A 23,001-nucleotide genomic window follows, 5' to 3' on the forward strand; every position below is an offset into this window, starting at 1 on the left:
AACCGCAACCTAATTGTTACGAGTTACGTACGACTGACGACGGCCATCTCGAGGCAATTGGGGCATGGGGAATGGAAACTCGTGTGTAGTATAGTATAGAGATTAGTGATATCTGATACGAAAACGGGACCAATAGTTGACCCTCTGAGGACTTGGGATACCAACCGACATTTTCGAGTCCAACCATTACTTTTAATTTACAAAAGATCTGCTGCACCTACCGAACTCATTAGTAGGCCCAACATGCATGACTCTCTCTCTCTCATATATATATATATATATATATATATATAAAAGGATTTATCAGTCTGAAGAGTCTAAACATGGCAAGAAATGGGGGAATTGGAGAGGATGAAGAGAATCTCTACGTTGGTGGTGGCAAAATTCAACCTTTCTCCTCCACACCAAGGCAAGTAATAGATAATACGTTTCACAACTATCGCTTATCTGGCCTTAGTTTGCTTCTTTATATAGTATTCCCAAATGTTTGTGTACAGATCCGAAGAATGGAAGGATGAGGATGGGAAAAAGCACAGTCCCACTACCTTGAGTGAAAGGTTCGGCTTGGAAGAATTATTCTCCTTGAAGGTAGGCGCCTGTTGCATGTAATTTGTAAACCCTAAACTTATTTCGTTTCTTATCCCAACTGATCAGAATATCCTCCCTCTCTCTCTCTTTCTCTCCAGCCTTATAAATTTAAGAAACCTTAGATTTTATTTATGATTGAAAGCCTTGGTATTGGATTTTTTATTTGAGTGAAATTCACAAGTCTTTGTGGAAAGATCTTCTAGTAATTTTGACAGTTAAAAGATACATTGAGCTTTTTTTGCATGACGGTCTGAACAGCCTGAAACTAGTTTGATTATCGTATGTCTTTTCGTGTGTCTTTCTATGTCTTTTCGTGAAAGAATAAAGCGAGAAAGACATAAAAAATCCATTTAAAACTTCTTAAAGTCAGCCCAAAATAGACTTTTCGTGTCTTTTTAGTGCACCAACTTTTAGTAGTTAAATCTGTTAGAAATCAAATGAAAAATAAAATAAAAAAATCACATTACTGTCTGCCCAGCTTATAAACAGCTGAAAAACTACACACAAATACACAACAAACGAGACCTAAATTAGATTTGATAGATCTTTTCACACTAAAAGTTATAAGGCAACTTTTCAATCTGAATTAAAATTAGCAAGCCTTAGGAATTGAAAGAAAATTAGGAGAGGTGGGCTGTGATACTTGATTATGTGCTAGAAAAAAAAAAGGATAAAAGAGAAAAACAAAAATATGAAGAAAAAAAAATGGGTGAACATGTGCCTAATCGCACATGTGAACTGAAGTTAACGATTTTTGGCAGCATAGATTAGTAGGAGAGCCCATGCATCTTCTGGGTGAGACACATCACAAGATAAAGAAATAATAAAAAAAAAATGCCTCCTTTGGGATGAGAAGAAGTAGGGGAGAAATAGTAGAATTGTGGAGGAAAAATGGTTATTATGCGAGTCTAATTAACTTAAGGCCTTATTCGTTTATAAAGAGGACATTTATCCATGTTTTTTTTTGTTAAATTTATTCAGGTAAATGAGGCATTTCAATTTTTTCATGTTCTTTTGCCCCTATCAACTTTTCTGGGTAAGTGGTTAATTTTTCTATGTTTTGTCATTTTTACCCTTGGGCCTAAGTTCATGCTTTTTGGATTATATTGTTTTAATCGGTATGGCCCGATGCTACGAGCCTAATGCTTTTAAGCAATGCTTTTGAATCATCTTGACCTGGACGATCGAACCGTTTGGACCAGAAACCATTCAGGCAACCGAATCCGTTTTACCCCAAATTCAATCTCTAGTCAAAACCGTTGAATTAGTCAATGAACCATTGACTTGGATGGTTTGATGTTGAAACGTCCGACCCAAAGAACGATTTGCGGTTTATTCATTTGTCACAACAAAATGAAAAGGGAAGAGAAGTTTAGACTCTAGATAACAAATTTGTGTGAGAGAGAGTGAGATTTGAGACTGAGAAATCTAAGATCTACTCCAGTTTTTAGCCATCACCATCGTTGTCGCTGTTGCAGCCTTTAAGCCCTCCTCCTCCTCCTATTTCTTCTTCTTCTTCTTCTAAACACTTTCAGCCAACAACTTCTCAAATACTTCTCATTCCATCTTTATTTTCTCTTATATTTATATGCATTTTACCCTAATATTTCAATCTAATGGGTAATATTTATATGCATCTTACCCTAATATTCCAATCTAATAGATAAGATAATATATTACTGTTAAAATATTCAAACTTTCTGAACCATTTGATCCGGACAGTCAAAGTGCTGACTCAGAAACCGATGATTATAATGGTTCCATTTTCGAATCGATATAGGTAACTGATTTCAGTCCCACTATGTTTTATTGACAAAGTGATCGACATGTTAGAGAGAAAATTTGATTGTCATCGTTGCACTTTCAACTAAAGAATAAATAGCCTAGAAGAGAAGGCATCAAATTTTGCAAAAGAGAGAAGCAACCGACCAGTTTCAATCACATGGTCAAGTTATAGCCAATGCCATTAAAGCAGCTTAATTGAGATAATAGTTCCACTGCATCATAATTAAGATTGAGGAATGGCATCTAATAGGTCATGTGTTCTTGCTTTCTAGGCACCATATAATTATTGATTCTTCTTGATATTTTTTGCCCTTTAGGTCATTTTTCATTTTGGGTAATTTATTTGTCGGGGTAAGCATTTCATACACTTGACGTAACATTTGCTTAGGTAATGCATTCCTTTTTGTTCAAGTAATTTTTTTATGTTACCATTGCTACAGTTGTAGCTTTTTTTTAAGCCTATTTAATGGGTAATTTTGTTAAATTAGTTCTAGCATATTCCTTTGTGCGTAGGTGCAAAATTTTACTTCAAGAACAGCCTTATTTACTACATTTATTAATAGACCATTTCAATGGTACGGAAAAGGTACAATGCCTCCATTTACTACATTTATTAAGTGAATAGCAGCTGATTGGTTATCATTTGTTAGGTAGCATACCATTTTTTGTACCATATGAAGTTGCGAAATTGATAGTGGATATATAATATGAAGTTGTGTGCTTTTCACATATGAAAACCGAAATTGACTTAGTAGTTAGTAATTAATTTCTAGGTAGTATTTATAACTTATTTAGTTTCTACTTAATTAAGTTGTCTCTATCCTAATTATAACATAACTTAATTTTTAGTCTTCTAGTTAGGAATGACATTAATGACAAGTATTGTAAGACAAGGAATTTTTTGTAAAAGTTTAAAGAAAAGAATCAAATGATTCTAGTTTTTATAGTCTTTTACACCAAATAGACAACTAATTACAATTAGAATTAGGTGTCATTTTTTACTTAGATTAAAAGGTTTCTTGAAATATACAAATTTCAGTCTTCTTTCTCTAATACAGTTTGACTTTCTATTTTCTTGATAACTTTTATTCTAACTTGGTCCGCCCCCTACCAATTTAAGTCTTCTTTCTCTAATAGAATTAGGTGTCCTTTTTTACATCAAATTTCAGTCTTCTTTCTCCAATCTATCAATTTATTACCATGATTGAACTTAGAACCGAAACCGACCCAACTCAACTCAGACCAATCAGGTTGATTTTGCTTAACATAGGGTCGGTTTCGATTTCAATTTTAGGTAATCCGACCAAGTCAGGTCAGTTGAAAAAATCTCAATAAACCAACCCAACCTGACCCATGAATAACCCTACCTTGCAACAAAAAATAAAAAAAAGTAAAACGGTAACGAGACTGTGCGCATATTGTATGCACAATTCTTTTAGTCTTGGAGAGATATTTTCAATGCACGGCTGTAAAAAGTTATAAGTAAAAAGCTATAAGAATGGTGTAAACACAATATTATGAGCACCTCAACATAGATATATAATACATCACAGCTAACATTTTTAATGCCATTAAAATCTTCATCGATGATAAATATGGTTTGTGAATGATTGAAAATTAAATAAATCATGTGACAACTTTAACATAATTGATTGAAATTACAAAAAATATTAGTGAAGGGGCCGGACTGTAGTTGGATTAATGATTTTAGCTTGTCTCTCAAGTCAATTTATTAATATCAAGTAGCTAATTAATTACAGGTCTGGCAAGCATCTGTGGCGGAGCTCCTCGGCACCGCCATCCTCGTTTTTGCACTGGACACCTTAGCCATTTCCTCCTATGAAACCGACACCAAAACACCCAACCTAGTAATGTCCTTCTTCGTATTCCTCTCCGTCACAGTTCTGCTGCTTGCCACTTCCCCTATTTCCGGTGGCCACATCAACCCGGTTATCACCTTCTCCGCTGCACTCATCGGTCTCATCTCCCTTTCTCGTGCCGCCGTTTACATTCTAGCTCAATGCGTCGGTGGTGTGCTAGGCGCACTTGCACTTAAGGCAGTTGTTAGTGGCACAATACAACATACTTTCTCACTTGGGGGTTGCACCTTAAACGTCATCATCGCAGAGGGCCCTAATGGACCCATTACCATGGGTCTAGAGACGAGTCAAGCACTTTGGCTGGAGATCATATGTACATTTGTGTTCCTCTTCGCTTCCATATGGATTGCCTTCGATCATCGTCAAGCTAAAGCCCTAGGGCCCGTTACTGTGTGCTCAATAATCGGCGCCGTAGTGGGGTTCTTGGTGTTTGTCTCAACCACATTGACGACAAAGAAGGGTTATTCCGGTGTGGGGATGAACCCAGCAAGATGCATTGGACCAGCACTTGTTAGAGGAGGACATCTTTGGAATGGGCACTGGGTCTTTTGGGCGGGCCCTGCTATTGCCTGCGTGGCATTCTATTTGTACACTAGGATCATTCCACGTCAGCATTTCCACACCACAGGGTACAAGTATGACTTGTTCACTACGTTGAAGGCGTTATTTGTGTAACATGTATAATTCTCGGAGGAGGAAGTAGGATAGTTATTAGTTATGATCTCCTTCTGGCTTCTGATTTGTCAAGCATCTAGGTCCTAGGACATGGATATGCATCCCACCCACTCGATGTATTTCACCTGTTCACTCATATGTAGTCTTTTGATCGTATTTACTTTCAATATAATAACAAGGTGTCCTGATCAACCGTATATTATTAGAGTACTAGTGGGACCCGTGCGATGCACTGAATTTGTTAAGCGAAATTTAAATAATAGAAAAGTTCATCTACTAAAATACCCCTTATAGTTTTATAGATTTACTAAAAATTATCTTATAATTTGTATTTTACTAAAACACCATTTTTAATTTACTATGGATTTAATCAATCTTCCATTAGATGATAGTGAAAAATGACAGTGTCGACCCTAATGTTCATTTAAATAAATTTTATCAAAAGAAAATAAAAATAAAAGTACCACTTTTGCCCCTGATAGACACAAACAGCCACTCTATTGGCTATATTTGGTCAATTTTGTTTTTTATACAAAAAAAAAACAATAAGGGTATTTTTGGAATGAAAAAATCATGGCCCTAATGGCAAAACAAACACTCCTTAATGAATGGTTGATTAAGTAAATAAGCTGTAAAATATATGAGATATTTTATTAAAATGAAAAGTATAAGGTATAAGGTAGGTTTAAGTAAATATATAAAACTCTAAGGTGTGTTCTACTAAATGACCCTAATAGAAACACATAAGAATATACAACTATTTCATATTTTCAAATCTTCAAATAATTTATTATTATTCATATTTTATATACTACTTTTAATAAATTTTTTATAATACAAAAATAACATTAATTAATTTCAATTAGGTTTATTTGTTAAATTGATAAAACCGACCGACCCGATCAACTTGCCCTAACCATATTGGATCAGTTTCGCTTTGGCCATTTGTAAATCGACCAAAATCAGATGACTTGACCATTGATATATATTAACATTTTATATTTTAAATATAATTTTTAATATGAAAAAGTGAGAAATTTCCCATATTTCTTAGTCTAAAATGTTTTTTATCATAAATTTAATTTTTAATTTTCTTTTGAACCAATTGACCAAACCAAAAAATCGACCCAAACTGATACAACTTGAGTGGGTTTTCACAAATGGTTAATCGGTTTCAACTGACCATGTCAATTTGGTTGGCAAAATAACCTACAACCAAACCGAACCAACTCATGAACACTCATAATTTCAAATAAATTAATATTTAAATAAGATTTTATTTTTTTATGTTAAGTTTTTATTATTTGAATAATATTTAAATTGATAATCCGGAAAAACAGAATTTAAGTTGTTAGTATATAATTTCGTGATATATTTTAAAAAAATATAAATTTTTTTGTGTTTTTAATAAATATTTTAAAGCTATTATATAATTTTGTTAGAATATTTAAATAATTCTTAAATTTTTTAATCCAAACTTTCTTTAGATAGATATAGATAAAAAGTTGGGGAGAGGATAAATAGGAATTATATATAATTTAGGATAGAAGCTCTCTATTGAATTTGAGATAATTTTTGAGATAAATAGGAATTAGAGATAATTTAGAAGATAAATAGGAATTAGGGATAATTTTGAAGAAAGTGGGGGATAGTGGGGGAGTTAGTTTAGGAGAAATTTTAGGAGAAGTGATTATTTAGGTTATTGGGAAAGTACATCTCATTGATTGTTTCAAAAATGACATGGAATAAAAAAATGAGAAAATTTCTTGACCGCTTCGCTTTAATATATATATATAGATAGATAGATAGATAGATAGATAGATAGATAGATAGATAGATGTTTGATTCTTAGTCGGAATTGGAATCCAAATGGTCTATTCCTCTTATCTATTTGGTTTAGATGGAAATTGGAATCACGACTGGATTCTCATCCCCAAGAAAGGGGGAGGAAATGGCCATTCTCTCAAGAATGGGCATGGGATTCCAATTCCGCCCAATCAAACAGTTGGACTACTCCGATTTCACACCCTCATTTCCCTGAGCCAAATTGACCCTTTGATTGCAATGCAATTTTATTTGCACTCGTACAAATGCATGGGAGTGCAAATGAAAATAATGAAAATTCTGGTTTAATTTTGTTTTGGGGTTTACTTTATTCTTCTTCAGGTTTTATTTTGTTTTCATTTATACTGCAATCAAACAAAATAAGATAAGTTTTGAAATAAAAATAAGACATAATTTTCACCAAAATCATTTACACTACCATCATTTTGCATCAGTGCAAATAAATTTGGAATTAATTTAGTGTTATGAGTGAACTTAGATTTGGCCAAAGATGAGCACGAACCTGTTCTTCTCAACCATTCATGAATTAATATATATTCACCTTTTAATTTGGATAAATGTGGAGATGAAATAAAGGAGAGAGAGAGAGAGAGAGAGAGAGAGAGAGAGAGAGAGCAGTAGCCAAATATGACTCAGGAGACCAGTTGATAAAAGAACACAATAAGCTAGCATTTCTGTACGTAAGGTGCATCAAATTCCAACCCACGTGGATTAGGATTTAGGAAAAAGAATTCTGACTCGGCTGTGGCCTTCCAATGAAGGACTAGAAGAAGATAGGGCAATGCTTTTGGAAGATTATTTGGCGATCATGATCCATTCCTTAAAAGTGATGAACCAACTGAACAAGAGGACCCTTCCTGGACTGGAACACATAATATGCTCGGCCAAATAAATAACAACAGTTTTGAAATTTGGCAAAGAACAGTCATCCATAAATAGTACATCCGAGCAATCAATTTCATCCTCACAGGCTGAAACAGTGATGGGTCGCTATTCCTACACATCTGAAACCTCTATCCAACCTGCTTTCAATCATCGGGGGAGATAAACACAAACTCGGAGGGGACACATATTTGTATCAGAACAAAAGTCAGGAAACGGAACCATCCTCCCTGAGCAATACAGACACATAATCTGTATTGCTCAGGGAGCTTAACCACCACCCAGTGCAAGCTTTCAATCTTTGACAACTAAGGATCAACAGATGAGTGCGATGTTTGAGAAGTACAGTTTCTTTCGAGTGATTGTCACCAGTGAAAATGCTTCAGTTTCATTAAATGATTGAACCAAAGATTCCTCATTCCTGCACGAATACAAGCATACAAATAAGATGCTAAATGGCATATACTATAAATCCTTGTCATATATGCTTCATATATACCCATTTCTATCTAAATTTGCAGGCTGCAGCACTTGTAGCTAATTCAATTTTCTCTTTCGAAACCATGAAAAACATGGTCCAATTGGATTAAACAGTTCATTAAACCAGATTCCGATTGGCCCATGAAATTTCCTTGGATGGGTCCCTGTAGGTAGGTACCAGGGCAATCAAAATGGCTGCTGGAATTGGCAATTAGAGGAGGCAAGCCGGACAGACAGTAGGCCAGTAGCGTCCATCAACCATATATTCCTGCCCGTGAATTTGAAACCCGTGACCATCCCTGAATGGAGACTAATACTGTGATTCGTTTTGCTCTCATCTCATCTCTTAATGGGCCAGCACCTCCTCTTCCTCTTAAATTGAATCATACCTTAAAAAGAACAGATATCTGATTTCACAGACACATGCAGAATGTGGATTGAAGCATGCTGGGCTATTAAGATTTAGTAGAGTGCAAATTTGTCTTATACCTAACTGCTAGCTGCTATGGTTATCAATTAGAGGAGCTTGAGTTTTCAAAGGACGAGAGCATCTTCTCATGCCTGCTGATCTATCTCCCTGTGTATGTATTGCATAGCTCTTAATGGCAGTCTTGCCTCTGATCGGACTACAGCCAAACACACCCATCTCTATATATTTTAATGATGATACTTCCAACTGTTACATTGGCATTATCTATCTGCTTTTGCAGCTGCTGAGCCACATGGGTTGATGAACAGCAGAGCTAGACCAGCCCAACTGACCACACCAAGCTGTCGAGGCGTGCTGCTTAACTTTTAAGTACGCATGTTATTTACCAAATGCGAATCCCAGATAGAGCACTGCTGAAATGTAGAGTACTGGTTAGCAGACAAGAGGAGGAAGTTTCTCATGAACCTCATCGGATTGGTTCTGGTTTCAGAGTTGATCCATAAACATATATGTATTTTATATGTTAATTATAACCTAACTAACTAGGCTTTATATATAAAATCAAGTTTCATAACTCAGAAGACTGCTTCTTCCACCTGAGCTACTCTGTTATTAGTATATTAAACTAGAATATTTTAATTATATGAGGCTGTAGCTGTACTAAGTCGATCCAAAGACTAGGAACAAAGAGAAACAACCAAGTACACAGACCTACGGCATGTGTGAGCAATTATCATATCCAAACCTTGTTTCTTATTACAGGGAAATGGAGTCTTGTTCAGTGTAGGTTAAAACAATACTGACTTTATAATTGCAACCTTTTCAAGGTCAGCACGTGCCCTCCCTAATAATTCTCCTTCATTTGCTCTATGCTCACATGAAACTAGAAAGGGTAGAGAGAGATTAGTGGAAGAGATATCTTGAGACTGATGTCCACTTGTCCATGGGATGGGCCCATGAGTTCATTCATCCTCATAACCTTACCTCCCGCCTTGAATTCATGGATGAACTCTTCTCTCTTCTGCACAAACTAAACTCTCTCCAATGCGGAGACCTTACAAACTAGTTTTTTAACAGGGTTCAGCTTTAATTTTACTAAAAGAAAAGGCTCTGCTTACTTAGGTGTTCGAATTTGGGCCCTATTTAGACCCAACCCAACTCCAATTGACCCATTTCCTTTCCCCGATTACATCCCTTACTAAACAAGATATATAACACAGATGGTCCTAAAAATTCAGAAAAGACATCAGTGTATCTATCTTGTCATTGAGAGAGAGAGAGAGAAAGAGAAAGAGAAATCACATAAATATATGTTGGAGAATTAGCAGACAAAACGTATATATAAAACAAAGTGAATGTAGGGCCATGACCCCATTTTTCAATAATTTATTTCACAAAACACCATATCTTGACTTACATTCAGTAATATACTGTGGGTCCCACATAATTATCATTATTTAATTCATTTATTAGCAGCTGACACGCTTACAAGAGTTCCGAAGCCGAACAGTTGGACTAAGGACTAATAAAAAAATAAAACTACCATAGAGTGATAGAGATCATAGGCCATAAAGCAGGCCATCGACCTCTCGTCACAAATCACAAAATGAGGAAACTTTTGTTACGACGTCAGAATGTATAGAAAAATCTATATGTACAAACAAGAGTTAGGTCGGCTAACCCACCCGCTAATTACTACTTAATTAATTCATCCATCATACACTATTAATCAATCAGTCAAGGGCTTTGTATATCACCACGAAACAAGGCAGGATGGCCCTTGGATTGAAAACGATCAGCTCCTCGAGATTCGTATACACTCCTGCGTATCCAGCAACTGAATCGTACACGCTCTCCTCCTCCGTCGCCACATCATCCGCTACACGCTTCACCCTGCCCGCGATCACTCGACACACCAGCATCGCCCTCCGGCCTTCGACGCTGCCCAGGCTGTCGTGGGCCCTGCCGCTGCTGGCAGTGGTGCGCACCCCCTTCCCCTCCTGCACCTTCCCCGGGAATCCGTGCCGAATGATCGTGCAGACACCGCAGCCCGGTAATGAGCCGCATAGGCTGGTGGTGCCGCGTGCTCCCAGCGCGCAACTTAAGGTGGTGCAGTGGAACCTCAGCAGCTCGTTCCCGTCGGCCGCGCACCTCGGGTTCTTCTTCGTGTTGTTGCTCACCCGCGCCTTCACTGCATCACGGCAGTCCTCGAAACGCTGGATGGTTCTTTGTGTGTTGTGGACCTTTAATATTCGTTCGATCTTGCAGAGTGGATTATCTTTCTTGAGCCAGCTCGATTTGAAGATTATCTCCACGATGTTCCGGCCTGAATCTTCAGGGCCCAGCTCCGTTACTGTACCAATCGTTAATAAGAAATTTATTAATTATATTACAGAGAAAAAAATACAAGGATTTCATAAAATTTTTTGCCTTTTTATAATCATCTTTCTCTTTTCTCTTTAACTCTGAAACGACGCAAGTGAAGTACCCTTCATTAACAGAGGTTTATTGCTTATAAAAATAAGTCAAGGTCTATGACAAATCGGCGTCGGCGTCTTTTCCGGGTAAGACAAATCAGTAATTGGTGAACTAAAGTTTGTTATCATCAAATCGCAGAACTAGAAGAAAAGGAAGATTTGTTTAAGGATCTTTGGAAAAATAAAGGAAATAGAAATTGCCTCAGTTTTATCTATTTATTTTTTGTCTGAGACTCCGAACATCTCAAATCTAGTGCAAAGGAAGGTAAAAAAACGAAGTTCTAAATAGGAATGAGAAACCCAGAAAAGAAAATATGTCGATGGTGGTCAAAAAATAAAGGGATAAGATCGCATTTACCGGCATGCCTGATCGCTTGATGAAGCTCCAAGCTTTCGGTCTTGGGGAAGACTTCCCCACAGTCGGGGCAAGCACATATAGTAGTTCTCGGAGATGGAAACCTGCACAGACTTTAATTTTCAGCATTTCCATGCCTGCTAATTAAATTCAGATATGAAGAATAAATGGAAGAAAAAGATGTCCAACAATACCTAGCAGGATCAACGATCATGTGACACTCATAACACCCAGAGAGCTTTCGTAATTGCATTCCTCTCGACGAGGACGAATAAGCTCCACCGCCACTCGGCCTCGTCGAACCCGAGGATGGCCGATTGGATGATCTAGCCACCGATTTCCGGCTAAGCAGTGCAGTTTCTTGGCACACACTGCTACTCTCTGGCGAGTTATCAGCCCGGTGCACCACTCTCGTGTTGCCATGAACAACGTCTTTGAAACTACAGATAGAACTGCAGGAAGCTCCCAACTTAGAGTACCCACCAACATTCTTCGACGGGTCGTGAACTTGCGACCCTTCAATTTGTTTACATGTGAGTAAGCTCTTAATTTGATCCCATGAAGAGGGTTGTTTCTGCTGTTTTCTCTTGCGTTTGGAATGCTGCTGCTTTTCTGTCGAGGTTGTCTGAAAGAAAGTAGAGACAGCCATGAAGAGCAGGGCAAGCAAATAGAAGAGAAGAGTTGCAGAACGGACTCTCTCTTTCATAACTTATCTGGTTCTCTCAAGAGATTTGAGAGAGAAGAGAAGAGAAGGTGAGGAGAGAGTATGAGACCTGAGGAATTGAGACTTGAGGGAGAGCTTTTTATTGGGGGAGAGATCCAAGGGAGGAGGAGGGAAAGGAATTAACCATGAAGGGCAAAGCCAAACCGGGTGGTGGGGCCTTTCATAATTCTTTATTTGTTTTATTTCTTGGCTTTGGGTTTTGAGATGAATCTGCTGGGCCGGTCAGCCCGGTCTAACCCAGTTACACAGAGATCACACAAACGCCACCCGCTGTGGGCCGGTACGCCCAACGTGATCGGTGGACCTTTTGATCAAGTCAACATTCTTCGGGAAAAAGGATCCCTCATCCCTGATTGGACACTGGCCCTGTTTGATTGGGCAAGGGCCCACCACCTTGACAATGGGAATTGAACGTGAAACGATTCGACGAAGAAGCATAAGCTTGTACAGGTAAGTTGTTTATAGGTAAACCTAGGTTGGATTTATTCACTTTGTACCTCTTCTCTTCTCTTTTAATTAAAGTTCAAAGCTGATTACCAGAAATGCCCTTCCCTTCAGTATTTACCACAACAAGGAAAGCAAGCATTAAAATTTAAATGACAAAATTACCCTTCTGCACGGCTGTTCAAGCCCAATCGTATCGTATCGTATGACTTTTATTATCCATTTTCTTTGTGTGTTTTCGTTCAGTAGGAATTCTGAAATCCAATCCAATTCATGCACTATATTTGGGCTTTTGGACGTCTCTGAAGTCTGAATTGGCGTAAGACTTTCTTCTCTATCTAAGCAAAAAGACATTTAACAAGCTCATTTTCTAATTTCCATTCATGATGGACTGAATCATTGGACCCTATAATGATTATGGGCCCTACATTCAAACGTTCAATGATGGGCCGTAGAATGATTTATTGATAGTCCTTCGACTCCATTTACCAAGTTCCTGTTCTACGAAATACATATTTAGCCAGATCTAGGCTCCAGCTATGTCAGTAGGATCACATACACATACATATACATGTGTGTGTGAGGACATTTAGGTCCTTTTACAAAAAGAGGAGGTTGTCCTGATAATTTCAGTGCCTTCAAAGAGATGTATCATTCCGCTAGCTTAGGATTCCTCTAGGCCATGCTCTATGGCATACATGGTCTACGCTGATATTATTAATTTTCACTTGCTTGTAAGTTGTAGCAATGTACCATTTAGGACAAAGTAGGCAGGATTCAGGAAGAATTTTGGTGAAATGTCTGGCTTTTTTGTCATTTTCAAAAGGAGACTTTGGTCATCCCTCTCCATCTGCATCATCAAATTACTTTCTGCGTTTCTAATCTCCATCCATCCATTGCGGTGGAAGAAAAGGAAAAGAGAAAAAAAAAAAAGAAAGGAAATCATCTATGCACCCTTGTTTACACGTGATATTTCCCAATCCACCCCTTACTTTTTCATCTTCATCATGAAAAGCCCATCTTGGTTTTACAGTGTCATGACACGTGACAGGTTTCAGACGGTGGCCAGCATCCAAACGTTCTGAATTTCTGTCGCCAAAGCATAGATAATGCCGACGACTAAAACAAGAATTCTCAGGTTTACTGATGGCCCCGATCTTCTTCAATCTACACTTGATTCAGTGTGGGACATTAAAGCGTCGATACTTGATACTATGCATTCCGGACGGTCCGAATTGAATCAACTGTGGACCTCACAGTAGGTCAATTAATGTGGGCCGTCGTCTCCTGTATCCAGACCTCTCGATAATAAAGTAGGTTAATGAAGTTAGGCAATGCAGATCAAATTAAGGTAATGTTTGGAACTCATGTTGTTTTTCAAGTGCCCTTTTATTAAAAAACGGTGTTTCATTGGTATAAAAAATGAGAGAACACTCCGATCACAATTTTTTATCCTATTTATAAAGTGTAGTGTAGCTTAATAAAACGATCACTTTTTTTTATTTTTTTTGAAAAAATGGCATCGTTTTCACAAATGCTCTAAACCCAAACATAACATGATATTTGAGGCGGCAGAGCAAACCGGGTCTTTTAGAAAAAAGAAAAGTAAGAGATCAATAGGGTCGGGTCGGGTCGTCTGTCTCTAGATATTTGCCCCAAAAGAGGTTTTTGGGCACAATCACCCAAATAAATAATTCATAGCAAGCTGGGGTTTAGGGTGATGCATTCTGCATTCATGCACATATTTGCCAGGTATATACCCATACCCGGACACTAGTTGGGCTGATTTAACTATATGGGTATGGACTCCATCCGACTCTAGTATTGGATATTGGACTATTGGGTTATTGGGCAGGTCTTAAATAGAATATTTAGGGACCATTTGGTTCACACTTGGAATCGAAATTAGAATTACTTGGAACGGGATTTCATTTTCAAGAGAAGGGGAGGGATGAGGGAATGACACTTCTTTCAAATGGGGGAATGTCATTCCAATATTGTCCAATCTCAGTTGGAATCGGGATGACCCATTCCAATTAGGATTCAAGACCCCTATTCTTACTAACCAAACGGATCCTTACTATTTTTGTCTCAAGATCAGTTACTGTATATGTAGCAGTAACGTACACACTACACATAAGCATACATACAAATCTTTCAAATAAAGTTCAAACCAGTCTCCAATCTCTGCTCTCCCTCTGTCACCTTATTTAAACAGACAAAAGAATAAAGAAAGGAAAGTATCCTTTCTGATTGTTAGAGCAGTTGAGACCCGACTAGAGACAGAAAATTAAAGAGTTGGCCAACCATTCGATCACCAAAACAAGCAAACCAAGCAGCCGACGGTGTTCGCTTGCTGTCTCCTTATCAGGCAACTAGATTTCTACCATCCAACAGATTCAATTAGTCATTCGGGTCCGGACCGAGGAGCAATCTGTTGAATACCATATACTGCCACAGTATTCATTCAAGTGTAAAAGTATACGTAGGTAGAAAGAAGGAATTTGGGTTTGATTGGTCCAATTTTCACCTCTTTCAATTCAACCAAGCAACGTAACACAGTGTGATCAAACCCAAATCAGCTAGGAAGAGTACAGACGATTGAATGGACCCCACATGCAAGATTACAAACCCGGGCTTCGAAAGTACAGAGATCAATGCCAATACAGTTTTTAAACACAGCCAGCCAGGTTATATATTCATGGTGGATAATCTGAGAGATGAAATCATGATGAAATGCCTTCCCGTGATCTTCAGCGAGAGTAAATGTCGAAACTCTGTATATCGAGACCACAAGCCTCCAAATTTATCCAAACATATACAGCACATATGTAGACACAGTGCTGGATCTCTCATTGTTCGGAAAGCAAGCTGCATGTGTACAGTATGGTGCATACATTATATACAGTATGTCCTTTTACCTGCATATGCGACACAAAGGAAAATTAAAATCAAAACCAAATACATTCTGTCAATTCTACTGCTTTAGTTGGGATGAAATGTTGCTGAGATCTGAGTTCAGCTTCACACTGGTATACTGGTATATTAATTTGTTTCTTCTACTATTCTCTCTCTCTCTCTCTCTCTCTCTCTCTCTAAGAACAGAAAACCCTGAGCCAAAAAAATTGTCTAGCAGAGAGATTAAGATACAAAGAACCCGGGGCTCAAGAAAATAAACAAAAGGGGGAAACTGGGTTATGGCAGGTCAGGCCAAGAATTGCCACCAAAATGTGGATGATGTCGATAGTTGCTTGATATGTTTCTCTTGGGTCTACTGTAAATCAACACAGATTTCTTGGGCAAGGTACCAGCTTGGCTTTTTATAGGTTTTATTTTTTATAATTAGTGGTGTTGTTGCTGCAATGTTGACAAGAAAAAGGATGAAGACGCATGCAATGCTGTGGCACATGATAATAACAAACTCTCTCTCTTTCTCTCTCTAATCCATAAGTTATCTCAAAAATCTTAACAATTAGGTATCAATTTGTTGAGCAGAAAACCCATTTGATGTTGATCAACCATGTGTGTGATGGAACCTGATGGAGAGCCATCGATGACAAGTTTTCCTTTTTGAGCTCTACCCATGAACCTGTTAAAATTCTACTTGTAGTTTTAATTTTCTCTTAAGTTAACACCTCAGACTCTACCTAGGTGGAGTGTAGTAGTCATGTGATTAAGATATCATAGTAGTTGAGTTGTATTCTAAATCATAAAATACATACTTTTTACTACGTTTGGGATATTCATCATTTATCATTAAGAGAACTCACCTTTCCTATTTCTTGTTTTGTGGTAGATATCTGTCTTAACTCTTAATTAATATGGACTTTGGTCCTAAAGTTTCTATAGAATGCTCCCTAAACAAGATAATGGATAATGATTCCTGAATTTGGACAAGAACCACCATAAGTACAAATTTTGAAAATGAACGGAAGCATTTCAGAAAGAAAGGGAAATCAGAAAAGTTAGCTGATGAATCAAGTTTTGGTTATGTATCAATTTTTTGTGCTAAATATCTCATCATTTGGTATGTTTCTAAGTGGCCGATGACTCAGAGGCCGAACTGAACTTTTGTTGGATGAGGACCTGGATGCCAAGCTGACCAGGCCGAGCTGGGGCCAGATTAGGTGTCGAGTTAACTGGGCCAAGCTAGGCAGGTTAGGTGATGAGCTGACTGGGCCAAACTAGGCAGGTTAGGTGACGAGCTGACCAAAGTGCCGAGCTGCCTAGTGGCAAGCTGGATTGATTGTTGAGCTTCGTAGTTCTTTAGAGACCTACAAGGAATCAATGTCAGAGGACCCAGGGTGGCTAACCTAATGAGGTCGCTCCAATGCTTAAGTCAATACTCTTATAGCAGACTACGAGCTGAAAATCACAAGTATAAGAGCTAGAATATGCTTACTTGCCCCCCTATGCCATTGGGGTTGGTGCCTTTATATAGGCATTGTTTGGCGTGGGCTTTACGCACCATATCCGAGATTTATGAGAAGTCATCTAAGTGGTTCGAGATTCCCTAAGGTAACCGCCATACACGTTGACCACCCTCCTGATCGTTCGGCATGTAGGCCAACTTCCAAGGATCGTGGGAGTGTTTGGATATGCATGCCGAATTTGTCGTCGAGCACGTCTCGCAGGTCGCCAAGTCAGCACCTGTGCCAGGCCACCAGGCCGCCAGGTGGGACACCATCAACTTGGCTAATGCAAGTTGTTGCGAAAGTGGTTCTGGGTGTCACCTAGTTGTTTCGAGGTGCCATGTGTCACAATATCCTTGGAGGGCCAAATCCACCCTCATCATTTGCCTCCCACTCCCGAGCTAAAAGTAACTCAACGATGGGAGTAGATTGCTCCTTTTGGCCTGAAATGACTAATTCGATGAGCTCGTCAACGTCAATTCAATTCCTTAGGCTCTAGGAGCGACTCGCAGTCCACTCTACTTACCCTTGATTTTGCCCATGCCGAAGAGGCGGCTAGGTCTTATGTGGTGCCGAGGTCCTTGTCAGTTTGGCACTTTAGCCCTTAGGCTCTGGGCGCGACTCGTAGTCCACTCTCCTTTATCTTTGATTTTGCCCTTGCCGAAGAGGCAATTGGGTCTTATGTGGTGCCAAGGTCTTTGCTAGTTCGACACTTTAGCCCTTATGCTTTGGGAGTGGCTCGTAGTCCACTCTCCTTGATCTTTGATTTTGCCCATGCCAAAGAGGCAACTAGGTCTTATGTGGTGCCGAGGTCTTTGCCAGTCGGCACATCACGCCTAGGCCAGGCCACCAGGTCGGTGCCCGTGCCAGGCCGCCAAGTCGATGCCTAGGCCAGGCCGCCAGGTCACTCCTGTGCCAAGTTGTCAACTCGCGCCTGTGCCAGACTGCCAATTCACGCTAGGGCCAGGCCGTCAGGTCGCGCCTTAGAGCTACAGTTGTGCTACATCAACCTCGTTAGTGATGTCAATTGCCCACTCCTACAAGAAGCTACTAGGAGCTCGACCTACAGGGGCAGCACTACTAACTTTAGGTCACTAGCTCGCATGGGAGCCTTGGAAGGCTTGATCGACAAGGGCATCCATGCAGTCTGTTGTCCGCCTACTCCTGCGGAAGCCACGAAGAGCTCATCTTTGTAAAGGGTACCTCGCAAAGAGGACTGATGAGGATTTATCTGAATTGAAATAAAGTTGGTAGAGCTGCTTAGTCTGTTGGTCATCAACTTCCTGCATAGTCTTTGAGTTCATAAAAAATGGAAACTAGAAAGTGAGAGCTTTTAGTTTCTAAAAGGTGAGAACTTAGCTTTTTGGAAAAAGAGGACTTAGCCTTTCAGAGGATGAGAACTTAGCTTTTTGTAGTGTTTCCCACATATGGTGACAATTGATGAATCAATTTTTTATTATGTATCAATTTTTTGTGCTAAGTACCTCGTCATTTGGTCTGCTTCCAAGTGGCCAATAACTCAGAGGCCGAAGTGAACTTTTGTTGGATGAAGACCTGGATGCCAAGCTGACCAGGTTGAGCTGGGGGCAGATTAGGTGTCGAGTTAACTGGGTTGAGCTGGGCAGGTTAGGTGACGAACTGACTGGGCCGAGCTAGGCAGGTTAGGTGACAAGCTTACCAGAGTGCCAAGCTGCCTAGTGGCGCCAAGGCCAGGCTGTCAGTTCGCACCTGGGCTAGGCCGCCAGGTCGTGCTAGTGCCAGGTTGACAGGTCGCAACAAGGCCAGGCCGCCAGGTCGCGATTGTGTCAGGCTGCCAACTCAGGCCTGTGCCAGGCTACCAGTTCTCGCTAGGGCCAGATCATGCCTGTGCCAGGCTGCCAAGTGGGATACCATCAACTTGGCTAATGCAAGTTATTACCAAAGTGGTTTCGGGTGTTACCTATTTGTTCCAAGGTACCATGTGTCACAATGTCCTTGAAGGGCCAAATTCGCCCTCATCACTAGCAATAATAAATGGCTTATAAAATCTATGTTGAAGATTACGGTTATAGTAATATAGGAAGCCCGACCGAATGATGTAGAAATGGCGGAAGAAAAGTTAAATATGACAGCTATAAGACTAAATATCAAAACTAGCAACAAAATTTTAGAGGTGTGATGGTGCTATGCACAAAGCTACTTGTTGTAAGAGACCAATGCCTCCAAACAAAATAGAATACAATCTCCCAAATATAAGCCAAAAAGGGTATTTGGATTTTGGAAGAATTGATGCTTATTTTTACCAATTATATAAAATAAAAGATAAACAATAGTAAAATGTAATGTCAGAAGTTAAATATGACAGCTATAAGACTAAATATCAAAACTAGCAACAAAATTTTAGAGGTGTGATGGTGCTATGCACAAAGCTACTTGTTGTAAGAGACCAATGCCTCCAAACAAAATTGAATACAATCTCCCAAATATAAGCCAAAAAGGGTATTTGGATTTTGGAAGAATTGATGCTTATTTTTACCAATTATATAAAATAAAAGATAATGTCAGAAGTGGGATTTGAACCCACGCCTTCTCTCGAAGACCAGAACTTGAGTCTGGCGCCTTAGACCACTCGGCCATCCTGACTTCATTGTTTATAGCACTCTATTAAATTTTAAAACAAATTACAACTCCAGGAAAGTGCTTTCAGTAATAGTCTTTACACGTACTAAGCTAGAGTAGTATGTCGTAGTAGATTAGATCATTGCGATTGATTCAAGGTGAACTAACCAGCCCAACTGTGGAACGAGTTATTAACTGTTTCGAGGAGCAGACCGGTCCCAAAACCCTTCTCCGGAAAGAAACCCAGGACATACATACTTTATATATTTAATAAAAACAAATTATACTTTTCTAGGTATACTTTAACATATATTACAATTATGGATATTTGATGTAATTATTTAAAAGAAAATCAAATTTGAGATAGCTGATCAGGCTGGCTTAGTGACTTTCAACTCATGCCGCCAGACCATTAACCAAAAGGTTGAGAGCTGAAACGGGTCAGCATCCGAGTGGGCTCACAAGCTCTTTTTATAAGTCAAAACTTAATTTGGTCCGAGTTTGGATTAATTAACAAATGAGCCTATATATTAAAATTTAACTTAGTTTGAAACTCAATTTAGAGAAATCGAGTCTTTTACAAGCCAAATCCTATAACTTTTAAAATGAGTTGCTACTCACAAATTAAATTAAAGTTTCCCACATTAAATATAAAAGCTAATCTAAATTTTGTAATCTCCCATCTTATTATCAAAAAAAAAAATCTAAGCCTATGTTTGGTTCGGTGGGCATTTATTAAAAAGACGTCGCTACATCAACACCAGTTAGGCATTGGTGTTTATTGTGCACGAAATCACTGTTTGGTTTCAACATTTAATAAATAAATATTAAAAAAAAATAAAAAAGCTTGGATTTATATGCACGAGGTGTCGGGGAAAATTTTAAATTCTAGTTTCTTTTATTGAAATGAAATGCTGCCTAAAGCATGTAACCTGAGATGGAAGATGATGCTATTCAATCCGAGGTAGTTCATGAATCGAGACCACAGTCAAATAATCCCACCAACTGGGTAGAGACAAGGTGGAAGGACGAAGTCGTGCTCCAAGATCTAAAACCAAGAACAATGTCAATGGCCCGAAGAGTTATTCATCGGGTAGGTACTCCGACGCTCAAGTCAATGAAAACGATGGATGGTCGGGTCGAGTAGTTGGAAAAATAGTGCTGGTCCGAGCAAAGTAACGGTGTGGAAGTCAGAAATTGGATCCCTTACCTTGAGTGAGAGGTACCTTTTTATAGCCGAAGATATGTGTCCTAGTCGGATGAGACTTTCGGGGTTGTTAGGATAAGGTTGCTCGTCGAGATCTTCGGGATAAGACCTAATCCCCAACGAAGTTGTCCTCATCCGTACGATGCTCTCCTGTCATGGTCGCACTCATCCACATGACGTGGTGCCGACGTGGCTGAAGTGATAAAGTGGCCGCGAAAGTGACATGTGGCACCCGGGGCCAACTCAACTATAACCCAAACACCACTCCCCCAATTTCAAGTCAAAGAGTATAATGCTCGGCCATAGTGTGATGTAGAAGAGCTCTTCGGTTTTTGGCTAAAAAACTCGAGTCTGAAATTGGTTGAACACAGGGGCTTGGAATTGAACCAATTTTACAGAGTGTTACTTGAAATGTGCAAACGAACAACAAAAACAATAAACATTTAAAGTAATATTTTTATATTAATGAAACTGGCATACGTAGGACATAAATGAAAAAAAGCATGCATCCTTCATTGACGTAACACAATCTCTCTCGATTTAATATAAAACTAGTAGAGGGCCCTATTTTACAGGGGTTGGAATGGAAGCATTGACCTGTTGATCCGGTCTTTGGTCAAAAACTATTGAATCGCTCAATTAGTCATTGACCTGAATAGTCAAATTATTGATCCATTGACCCATTTAATGGTTTTTGGTATTTTTTTAATCGAAAACATCCAGACAACCGGTTTCGTTTTATCTTAATCTTGGTCCCTAGCCAAAAATCATTGAGTCGATCAATGACCCATTGACTTGGGTGGTCAAACCATTGACCCGTTCAATGGTTTTTGGTAATTTTTTAATTTTTTTTTTAATTTTCATTGTCAAAATGGGCCATCCATTAGAACTAAATAATCAAACCGTTGACCCAAAACCGGTGACCAGAACGGTTTTGTTTTTCAAGTTGTATGAGTCACACGCTCGAATTACATAACACATATGGTACTGCTTAATGGACCTCACACACTCAATTTTTTGCTTGTAATTTTTGTTGTCATAATGGATCGTCCGTTTTTTTTTTTAATTGGTAACCATCCAGGCAACCAGTTCCGTTTTACCTCAATCTCGGTCCCTAGCCAAAAACCGTTGAATCGGTCAATGACCCATTGACTTGAGTGGTCGAACCGTCAACCTGTTGACCCATTCAATGTTTTTTGGTTGTTTTTTATATTTTTTTAATTTTTATTGTTAGAACGGGTCATCCGTTCGAATCAGACGGTCAAATTGTCGACCCAAAAATCGGTGGCCAAAACGGTTCCATTTTTGGGTTGTATGAGTCACATGCTCGAATGACATAACATGTATGATACTACTCAATTAACCTTACACACTCAATATTTTGCCTATAATTTTAATTGTCAAAATAGGTCGTCCGTTCGAATCAGACCATCGAACTATCAACCTGAAAACCGGTGGCTAGAATGGTTCCATAAATTTTTCCTTATAATTTTTTGTTGTCAAAACGGGCTACCCATTTGAACTCAATGGTCAAATCATCGATCCAAAAACTGGTGGCCATAACGGTTTCATTTTCGGATCGTATGAGTCACACGCTCAAATGACATAACACATATGATACTACTTAATGGACCTCACAAACTCAATTTTTTGCATATAATTTTTGTTGTCAAAACAAACTGTCCGTTCGAACCGAATGATCGAATCGTCAATCCAAAAACCAGTTGCCAAAATAGTTTCGTAATTTTTTGGTTGTAGTTTTTGTTGTTAGAATGGGCCATCAGTTCGTACCGAACGGTCGAACTGTCAACTGTTAGAACGTTATTAACAACATTTATCAATAATAGTAAGTAATTATACTATTTAATTAAATAACCATTAATGATAGTTTTAATAATATTATTTAGTTATTTTTAATATAATAGTAATTATTAAATTTATGAACATGATTTATTAACAATATTCATTAAATTAATAATTACCAAAATTAAATTAAATTAATAATATTTATCAGTAATAGTCAGTAGTTATAATATTTTATTAAATAATCAATAATATTTCTTTTAAAAATATTTTTTATTATTTTTAATATAACAATAATTACTAAATTTATTAACAATATTTATAATTTTAATTTAAAGTAAAATTAAAGTAAACATCTTTTTATTAACAATAATTATAATAACAGTAATTATTAATTATAATCACTAATTATATAT

General features: G+C 38.3%; 2 protein-coding genes and 1 non-coding gene across 5 annotated transcripts; 1 reads left to right on the forward strand and 2 right to left on the reverse strand.

The window, feature by feature from the left end:
- The first annotated feature begins 222 nt into the window (after positions 1-222).
- LOC148876412 (uncharacterized) lies at positions 223-9,143 on the forward strand. Of its 3 annotated transcripts, none has more exons than XM_088966784.1 (4): positions 269-409; positions 498-605; positions 2,887-2,959; positions 8,846-9,143. In XM_088966784.1, exons 1-4 carry the CDS (start codon positions 324-326, stop codon positions 8,864-8,866), a joined length of 288 nt encoding a protein of 95 aa, XP_088822910.1. In that variant the 5' UTR covers positions 269-323; the 3' UTR covers positions 8,867-9,143. The 3 variants fall into 3 exon arrangements, with proteins under 3 accessions (XP_088822908.1, XP_088822910.1, XP_088822909.1); XM_088966783.1 differs by lacking the exon at positions 2,887-2,959 and adding an exon at positions 1,570-1,624 and having other exon boundaries at positions 498-588; XM_088966782.1 differs by lacking the exons at positions 2,887-2,959; positions 8,846-9,143 and adding an exon at positions 4,134-5,125 and having other exon boundaries at positions 223-409; positions 498-588.
- Positions 9,144-9,993: 850 nt separating this feature from the next.
- Positions 9,994-12,256, reverse strand: LOC148876413 (uncharacterized). The gene is made up of 3 exons (XM_088942226.1): positions 11,592-12,256; positions 11,401-11,501; positions 9,994-10,918 (listed from the first exon to the last, which is right to left on the reverse strand). Exons 1-3 carry the CDS (start codon positions 12,101-12,103, stop codon positions 10,299-10,301), a joined length of 1,233 nt encoding a protein of 410 aa, XP_088798352.1. The 5' UTR covers positions 12,104-12,256; the 3' UTR covers positions 9,994-10,298.
- Positions 12,257-19,515: 7,259 nt separating this feature from the next.
- Positions 19,516-19,599, reverse strand: TRNAL-CAA (transfer RNA leucine (anticodon CAA)). Its single transcript has one exon. It is a non-coding gene; the product is annotated as a tRNA-Leu (tRNA).
- Positions 19,600-23,001: the final 3,402 nt, after the last annotated feature.

Source organism: Nelumbo lutea, chromosome 1 (genome assembly GCF_056320005.1).
Source record: "Nelumbo lutea isolate HS-2025 chromosome 1, American lotus-T2T, whole genome shotgun sequence".
Lineage (NCBI taxonomy): Eukaryota > Viridiplantae > Streptophyta > Magnoliopsida > Proteales > Nelumbonaceae > Nelumbo > Nelumbo lutea.

Bases quoted from the DNA above. Each gene is read 5' to 3' on its own strand.
- LOC148876412 (XM_088966782.1), top strand. From the start codon at position 324: ATGGCAAGAAATGGGGGAATTGGAGAGGATGAAGAGAATCTCTACGTT. The intron at 410-497 runs GCAAGTAATAGA...GTTTGTGTACAG, and splicing joins CCTTTCTCCTCCACACCAAG to ATCCGAAGAATGGAAGGATG. The intron at 589-4,133 runs GTAGGCGCCTGT...AATTAATTACAG, and splicing joins AAGAATTATTCTCCTTGAAG to GTCTGGCAAGCATCTGTGGC.
- LOC148876413 (XM_088942226.1), bottom strand. From the start codon at position 12,103: ATGAAAGAGAGAGTCCGTTCTGCAACTCTTCTCTTCTATTTGCTTGCC. The intron at 11,502-11,591 runs GTATTGTTGGAC...AAGTCTGTGCAG, and splicing joins ATGATCGTTGATCCTGCTAG to GTTTCCATCTCCGAGAACTA. The intron at 10,919-11,400 runs GTAAATGCGATC...CGATTGGTACAG, and splicing joins TCAAGCGATCAGGCATGCCG to TAACGGAGCTGGGCCCTGAA.